The sequence below is a fragment of the Oxyura jamaicensis genome, chromosome 4 (genome assembly GCF_011077185.1).
Source record: "Oxyura jamaicensis isolate SHBP4307 breed ruddy duck chromosome 4, BPBGC_Ojam_1.0, whole genome shotgun sequence".
Lineage (NCBI taxonomy): Eukaryota > Metazoa > Chordata > Aves > Anseriformes > Anatidae > Oxyura > Oxyura jamaicensis.
In genome coordinates, this window is record NC_048896.1 from 62,570,231 (window position 1) to 62,578,985 (window position 8,755).

Genomic DNA, 8,755 nt, shown 5'->3' on the forward strand with positions numbered 1-8,755 from the left:
CATGCTCTGAAAGAGCTCCCATCTGTCTGCAAGGGAGTAGTCACAGCACAAGGGAACACAAAGGGCCCAAACGACCTCGTGTTGGGATTTCACAGCGCTGATGCAGCACCAGAAAGCAGATCCAGGGCTGTGCTGACCACCCGACACAGAGCCCAGCCCTATTCCCTGCAGGACAGCGACATGCCAGCCCCAGGTACTGCTTACAGTCTGAGCCCTTGCTCTAGTGGGGAGGCAGAACATGATGACGGCAACTTTCTGGGTAGCTTAGACGTTTTTCAGGTAGATCCTTCTAATAAGTACAAAACTACGCACAGGCCCCATGTGGCCATGTAACCACTGGCGAGGGTTGAAGCCACGTCTCAGCTACTCCCATCAGTGAAAGCAAGATGAGAAATAACCACAGCTAGGAAGGAGAAACATTTAAGAGCTGCCCTGAAAGCAGCTTGCCCAGGGATGAAGGCTAATCAGAACAACACCTGTGCAAACCATGCACTTTGTAAGGCTGGTAAATCCAGTTGTGTGATAGTGGGACAACATCGTACTCCAGGTTTTTTTTTGAAGCGCTACCATGACTGACAGAAATGCTCCAGCTGGAAGAAAGCCAACAATTAATCAGGACTCCTCAGCATTTGGAGGTAATTTCAGCAGAACAAGAAACACAGAAGTATCAGTGAGTCCTGAACATTCCTCCAGGACAAAAATCTATTACTTCATATAAGTCCATTAAAACACTTCATATAGCCTGTTTAATCCCTCTTAACAGATTTGCTTTATCACAGGGAGAGGAGCTAATCCTCTCCCACCCGTCTTTACGATACAGAACCATAAACAAGAGCACGCACTCTTCATTTAAGTACTATTCCCCCTCGGATAACGCTATCATGCACACTAGCATTAGCGTAATGAAGCTGTCTCTGGCGGAACACCTTAACTCTCCAGTTCTCACCCTAACAATGTATTCCCGCGGCAGGGAACGTGGAAACTTACCATCTGTTTCCAAATCTCATCTCCTACCACCAGGTTTGAGATGCTAGGCAGAGACTTGAATCCCAGCCTGGTGAAGCTTCCCTTTTCCCTTCCTTACACCGAGACACTTCAGCACCCTGCCGTGCACAACCAGATGGCCAGCAACCTATACAACTAGGTTACTAGGTCAGCTGCGCTTCTTGCCTAAATACACAATTCTTTCACACTGCATACTCTTCATTTTTTTCAAAATAATAACTATCAAAGCTATCTGAAAATGGCTAAGAAATAATTTTCACTTACGTCGTTACAGCAGCTGGACCTCGGAGCCTGTAGGCACTGTACAGATGTGTAGGAAGTGACCTGAACAGCACACTGACAAAGTTTGGACTGAAGGACTGAAATCTACACTTCAGTCTCCCAGTTATCAGAATTCCCATTAGCATTTAGCAGACCTGTTCACCCCCTCACAACAAGATGCTGTATCTGCAGGCGGTCATTCCAGTGACTGTACTGTAGGCAGTAGAACAGATCATAGTGATTGATGCTTAGGGGATATGTGAAATAACTACTGTTCCTTCAACACATGCAGGCTTCCTTTGTGCATCTGTCAGCTCGCTTACTGCCACACACCCACCAGGAAGACATCCATTTGCCCTCACACGACCCTGCTTGGATCTACACTGCAAAAAGCCGTCTGTCTGCCCGAGAGACGTCACGGCCACTGCCATACAGTAAAGCAATCGTCCTGCGTCCTGACAAACATGGAAGTGAACTCAAACAGATGGAGGTAAAGTACCAAAGATGCAACTTCTCAAACAAGAAAGGAAAGGGAAAAAATGAGCTATTTACTTCTTCAGTGTTGCCTTCTCTGGGTAACGCCTGGCACTTAGAGGACTGCTACAGACACACAGTGAACAGTTATCGCCTAATTTCTGCATGGGTCAAAGTCAAACGTTCCTCTTAAGAAACGACAATCTTAAATTATTCCCAACTTCAGTTAGCAAAGATTATTTAATCTAACTAGAGCATGTTTTTGTTGATTTCTTAGGAAATCTGGGCCAATGGTGTGATGCAGCTCATGATGGAAGATGCTCACGGAAACGCAGACTATGTGCGATTGAGTCCTTTGGGCTTTCTTCTGCTCTGCTACAAAACAGACCCTAACAAAACCCCACATAAGCCACCTGGCTGAAAAAGAGAGAGACAGAAGTCAACAACATAAACAGTTTTTTTGGTTGTTTGTTTGTTTGAAGAGGAGGAAAAATTAACACCATTCAAGCAAATGTACTCAACACAAAGCTGGATTGCATCCAGTTAGGAAACTGCAATTGGCTCGGTATTTCTGAGTGTCAGTACACAGTCTTAAAAATGGGCCTATCTGATCAACGGTGACTGTTTGACAAGGATTTCATTGTCTCCCGAGGGCTGTTTGCAGCTGCCACTGTTAGAGAAGTATCAGTGATAAGGAAGTAGTGCTGAGCAAGTCATTTACTCCTCAGACACATTCTTCTCTTGGCTTTGCTTCATATCTCACAAAGAATAAATGGTGGCAGGCAGATTACATATACACACTGCTACCCCGCAAGGCTCCTCATTGGCAAATTTTGTCACGTTTATGTGCAGAACTGAGATTGAGAGAGCAGTATTACCAAGAGCATACTGTAAAGCAAGTTGTTTCTTAGATATAACATTATTATGATTTTGCTGTATACCTCACAGAAATTATACAAACTCTTTATCAAAGAACACATTTTTTGGTCAGCTTTGATGCAGTTAAGTACAGAAGCCCAGCTTACTCCAGTCATCAGCATACTGGGAGTTAGAACAGCTTGAGCACGGCAATTCAAAGCAGAAGACTTCAAAACGCGATATGACAGTTGTCAGATTATTAGCGTTCTGAAGTGGAGTTTCTCTAGAACCACTTACTCTGAATACCATGTGGAATTACATCCATTTAGTAAACTTTTTACTTTAAGAGAATTGTGATGATAGCCTTGACCCACATGGACAGAAGAATGAGGTTTCCCCATTCACTCTTAATGAAAAGGGGTTTTGTTGAGCAAGTGTTAAATGGCCACAAGTAGCTGTGACACTTGGGTCACCCTTAAGAGCCTTTAATTTAAAGACAGAAGGTGGATTCAGTTGACATTCGGAAAACGTATGGGGAGAGAAACAAACAAGGCATGCATGTATACGCGCGCGCGCACACAACTCTCAAAGCTAGCAAACTGCAGCAACCCAAACTCTGTTAAACCATAATTTAATCAGCCAAGAAGGTCTGTATCAGAAGATTTAGAATGGGTTTACACCTTAATTTGGTATTCTTTAGGAAACTAAACTTGAAGTTATGGTTTCCTCCTCCACAACTACATTTGATGCTGTAGTAAATAAATAGGGCCTACACCTCCTGGCACTGTTGAGCACAATGCATACATTCAATTGCAAAAACTTACTTGATCAATGGTTAGCAAACTTAAAATTAGGTAAACTAAACTAGAGCACAGACTAGTGGTTTTGAAGTATCAGTAGGAAGTTACTTGCTACCTGACAGACCCCGTGACCAGAGGAATAACAAGAACCTAGAATATGCAAAAGTAGCTTACAACCTGTCATTATAACAAAAGAACTCAAGAGCCATTTTCATTAATTAATATATTTTCTGCATTATAGTTAACATATGTACTTTCTTCGTGTCATCCTTATTTCGTTAAGTATTGATATTTTGTTATATTCAGACATGAGTACATTTTCAAAGTCTTTTGCAATAAATATCATAAAATAATAGAGATTCACATAATAAATATTCTTTACAATAAAAAAAGTTTTAACAGACTTTTGTCTTAAAAATAGTTGGGATTCAACTTTGTGTTTTATACATAAAATATACAAAAAAGGACCACAATTTGTGGCTAAGGCAATAAAACAGGGAACAGAATAAAATTATAAAGTACAGAGCAGAGCTAAATTCACTAAACCAGAGGATCACAAGAAACATTAAAGATTCAAGAAAGTTTAGGTGACTCAATGACACCTGAAGGCTGTTTGGATATATGAACACCACCGAGTTTAATATCAACATGATACTGATGGACTATAAAACAGGAGCAGGAAGGTGGAGTGAGCAATATCCTTCAAAGATTTGACAGCAAGAGAAACAAATGCGTACAGTTGCAGCCATAATGTCTCCAATGTGAAGATCTACATAGTGTAGCAAAAACTCAAGTTAAAAAAAAAAAAAAGCAAAGGAAGAAACAATCAGCTACTCTCAGGACTGAGAATATTCCAACAGTTAAGATAAAAGAGGTGGAGGTCAAAAAAAAAAAAAAAAAAAAAGGCAGGCTGCAGGCTGCTTACAGAAGAATCAGGCCTTTCATTTGGTAAAGCCTTTATTTTACATCCCTCTCCAGGAAGAGCACACTCAAGAAGTTATTTCACAATCCAGCTCACTCATGAAAAGTTACTCCTTGGTACCCAAGGGGTTAACGACAAAAAAAATGCTGAGAAGGAAAAACATCTTTGGGAAGATATTCAGAGCAAGAAGCTGGAAGAGCCCAGTGAGCCCTCACTGTCTCTGTCAGGAGTGGTTCAGTTACAAACTCAGATGACCCTGCCAAAGTGAGCGGCAGACGCAGATACTAAGTCCACACTTACCAAAGAGCAGCAATGACTACGTAAAACACTCCACACTCAGTTGAGTGAATAAAAAGAGGAGAACACAGATGCAAAGGGAAGAACTTGTGTATTTGAAGTGGAGGGAGAAAGCCAAAGAGCAGTCTCCCCACCCCCCCTAAATGGGGGAAGGAAAAAAAAGGAAAAAAAAAATCAGCTACAACCTGAAAATCAAAGTTGGAGGAAGTAAACCTCCCTCCAAAAATCATGAGGGCTTGCCCTGACCCCGAGAGGGGCAGCTCTCCAGTTTACAATAGACAGTGTTGGAGTTCTTGCATCGGCAGCCTGGACGATTGACACGGTCGTAACACCCTCGACACAGTTTGAGGCATCCTTTTGCAGGAGGGTAGCAGAGCAAGCAAGGCAAAAACAAGGACATTGCTCCCATGCACAGGTACCTAGAACAGCAATGTGACTGGGAGCAGGAGCAGGGATTATCCGCGTATGAGTCCCCTTCATCGTCGTTCGAACAGTGGTAGAAGATCCCTTTGACCAAGCACATGCAGGTGCCGTACTCCACCATGCTCTCCGCAGAGCACAAGCACTGCCGGTTGCAGGCCAAGCAGGAAGGAAGGGCCCTCGGGGCTGTGCATTCACCACATTTGCACTTCCCACACTGTTCGCAGATAAACTTGTGCTGTGTCAAGTCCTCTTTCAGAGGACCCTTCAGATCATCTACAATCAGAGACGACTGCTTGGGCTGCGTCCGGATTGTCCGGTCGGACCTGTGGCCTGAACCCGGCCTGGATGGAGGCGACCGGCCCAGCAGTCCTTGCTCTGAAGAGGCGCTGCTGTTGCTCCCAGAGCTGGCTGCACTCCCCGTGCTCGTTGATCTGCTCAAGACCGGGGCCCTCGCGTTATGCTGATGTGCCACATGTCCCACGTGACTGGGTCTGTGTTCGTAATTATTATTCACATTAATCGGTATAATTTCATGAGTCCTTTCATGCTTCTCTTGCCTCGGTGCTGTCCGCGGACCAGCTTTTTTCACCACAGATGGACCTTCGGTGTACTCATTGCTGCCCCTGATGGCCTTGATCTGGTCCAGCGACAGGATCGTTGTTGGCTGGCTCTCTCTTTCATAGTCCAACCGCTGCCGGCTGTCCAAAGAGGGCTGCTGAATCACTACTAACGAACCACCGCTGCCATGTTGACTTTGGGGCTCCATCTGTAGCAATCTCTACCTCTGGCATTCAGCGGGAACCTGGCATGCATCTGAAACCCTAGAATAACAATAAGAAGTCAGAAAGTGTAAATAAACATTGCGTGTGTACATATATACATACAGACACAAGATCAAGCGTAAAAGAGGAACAAAGAACAGGATACTTTTTGAAAATAAAAGTGATATGGCAAACCACAAATTGCCCCAGCCACCTGGCGCTGATCTCTTTCAGCAGGGGATTACAACAACGCTGAGGATCTGGCCAAAGTCCAGCAATGGGGAGAACCTGGGTATGGCATCATAGGTGAGGAATGCTAAGGGAGACCCCTTGCCATTAAAATTACAATTCAGAAAGAAAATAACTATAAAAATCAGCATTAACCTGCAAGCTCGCCTGGCAAGCCACAGGAAGTAAGTGCTTCTCACTTGCTACCGAGCCCAATTAGCAATAGCAATTCTGCCAGCCCCCAAAACTAAGTTGGAAACGTTAAGGAGCACTGCCAGGCTGCGTTCTGCAGGGCAGAATAAAGAGCACGCACAATTCTCACTCTTCTGGCTTAATCTGCAGCATCAGAAAGCCAAACAGATTTGCTTGCTATAGCATGCTTCGGTAAGTATCATTTTTAAAGTGAGGTGTGTGCATTACAGAGCCTTGAAAAAGCACTGTTAGGTGGACATTTTCTATAAGAAAGAAACTCAGCATCCAAAACTCATAAAGCTAAAATAAGGGTGCAAACAGAAGCCTGTTTTCAAGTATCTTCTGACCAAAGGGCAGAGTGTGAAAGAAAAACAGGTAGAAGAGAGTAAGACAAATTGTCAGATAAGGATTTGTTTTTTTTTTTTTTAAAAAAGGTACTTTTTTTTAAAAAAAAAAAAAAATTAAAAAAAGACAAAGAACAAATAGTATTTCCCAAGATAAACTGATTAAAAGCTTCTGAAATACAAATTCTTCTATTCAATCTTTTAACTATTAACACAACAGTTTGCAAACGCAAATCTGCGGTGACAGTTCCGTACCCATACAAAAGCGCACATGAGATTATCTAAAAGCCAGATTTATAGAGAGAACCCATAAAACAAACTGCTTTCCTTTACCGAAAGCCCCAGACAAACTCCCCGCAAGATGTCATGCACGTTTACCTGAAGGAGTAACAAGATGAGTGCTAGGTGACCGAGCACTCACTAAGAACCCATCCAACAGCCCTGGAGAAGTCTGTCTCACCTCTCCAGCCCACAGATGGCACGGAGCTGTTCGCAACGCGAGCGGCACAGGCACCGTGGACGCACGGGGAAGGACAGAGCAGGACTTATCCTAGCGGGTAGCCATGCATCTGTATCACTCTGCTGATAAAAGCTTAGCACCAGCTTCTACCAGGACGCAGAGTCTCTGCGCTGATCCACCAGCCGAAGGTTTCATTTTACGTTTAATGTCACCTGTGAGGGCCTTAGGGTCACAGGCTTAGGAAGAAAGCAAGAAACAGACGCAGAAGAAAACCGCACTCACTCCTGATTCACTCCGCACGACAAGCGGCGTCCCTGCCGAGCGCTGAACACGGATCCACGGCGCGCCGAGGCTGAGTGCACGCGCAGGAGGAGAGCGTTACAGCCGCAGCGGGCAGGAGCCGGGCTCCCGAGGGAAGGCGCAATAACATCCCACGAAAATGCGACAGGCATCCAGTGCCATCTTTGGGGCAAAGCGCGGCACCAGCGCCGCGCGCAGACCGCCGAGCCCAGCCGCGGGGCAGGCGGAGGGCGGGAGGGGCCGAGGAAAGCCGCCGTGCGGACACCCCCGCCCCTCGCCGCGGGCTGGCGGAGCGGCTGCCCCCCGGCACACGGGGCCGCATGAGGCGGGTCGGGGCGAGGGACCTGGCGGCTCCGCAGCGCTCCGCGGATGGCCGAGCCCCGGCCCTGAGGTGCTGCGGCGGGCGGCGCCCCCTGCGAGCCTCGCGGGGCGCGCAGCTGACGGGGAGGAAGGAAGAGGAGGGGAAAAAAAAAAAAAAAAAAAAAAAAAAGGAAAAAAAAAGTTATGAATGAAAACAAGGGCTTCCCCCCCGCCTTCTGCAGGGGGAGGGCGCAGCCCGAGGTCGCTGCTCCCTGCGGAGGGCGGACTTCCCGGCGTTTAAAGCGCCAGCGCACGGCGGCACGGCCGCTGCCGGGGCGGGGAATCCCCGCAGACGGCTGCGGGCAGCCGGCACGGCTCGGATCGGACCGGTACGGCACGGCTCGGCTCGGCTCCTTCCCCCCCGAGCCCCCGCGGGGTCTGTCAGCAGCCCCACGGCCGCCGGGCGCCGCCGGCCGCTAACGGCCGCCCGGACTCTGCCAGGGAGCCGCCGCCGCGGACCTCGCCCTCCGCCCCGCTCCGTGCCGCCCGGCACCTGCTCGCCCCGCCGCTTATAGGCGCAAAAAGCACGCCCCGAAACCAATTCCCTCCCCAGTTACGCCGGGAGGCGCTAATTGCGGCGGGCCGGGCTCCCAGCCCACCCCGCCGCCCCTCGGGGGTCGCCTGCCCCCCGCTCCCCCGCGACTGCTCCGAGGGGCAGCGCTCTGCCCGGCCGCCCGAGGCAAAAAGCACGCTAACGACGATAATAACAAACAGCAACAGCGATAATAAGAGCAGCAATAACGATAACAAAACAAAAATTCGAGCCTCACCGAGGCGGCTCCGCGGCTCGCTCCCGGCACCGGCGAGAGCTGAGCGCGGCCCCGCAGCGCGGGGGGCAGCCGGGGAGCGGGGCCGGCTGTGGCCGGAGCCGTGCGGCGGGCGGCTGCCATGTGCTCGGCGCTGCCGTCGGCGGCCGGCTGACAGGCTGCGAGCCCGGCCGCCGCCGCGCTGCCAGGCGATCGTAGCCGGCCAACGCGGAGCGCCCGCGGCGGCAGCGCAGCGGCTCCGGGGCTCGCCCCGCCGCCCCCTTCCCTCCCTCTCCCTCCGTCCGGCCCCGCACCTGACCCGGC

The 8,755-nt window shown here is 48.6% G+C and overlaps 1 protein-coding gene across 4 annotated transcripts in view; it reads right to left on the reverse strand.

Moving 5' to 3' along the window:
- Positions 1–3,605: 3,605 nt before the first annotated feature.
- SPRY1 (sprouty RTK signaling antagonist 1) overlaps positions 3,606–8,755 on the reverse strand; it is a 33,474-nt gene continuing 28,324 nt past the window's right edge. Inside the window, exons 3-4 of one of the 4 annotated variants that reach the window (XM_035326064.1) lie at positions 7,902–7,909; positions 3,606–5,862 (exon numbers count right to left, since the gene is read on the reverse strand). In XM_035326064.1, coding sequence (XP_035181955.1) covers positions 4,844–5,806 — 963 coding nt within the window. In that variant the 5' untranslated portion in view covers positions 5,807–5,862; positions 7,902–7,909 and the 3' untranslated portion in view covers positions 3,606–4,843. Of the gene's footprint in view, positions 5,863–6,943; positions 6,964–7,025; positions 7,280–7,307; positions 7,343–7,901; positions 7,910–8,755 lie in introns of those variants that run through there. The other 3 variants (XM_035326066.1, XM_035326063.1, XM_035326065.1) reach the window with 3 other exon arrangements.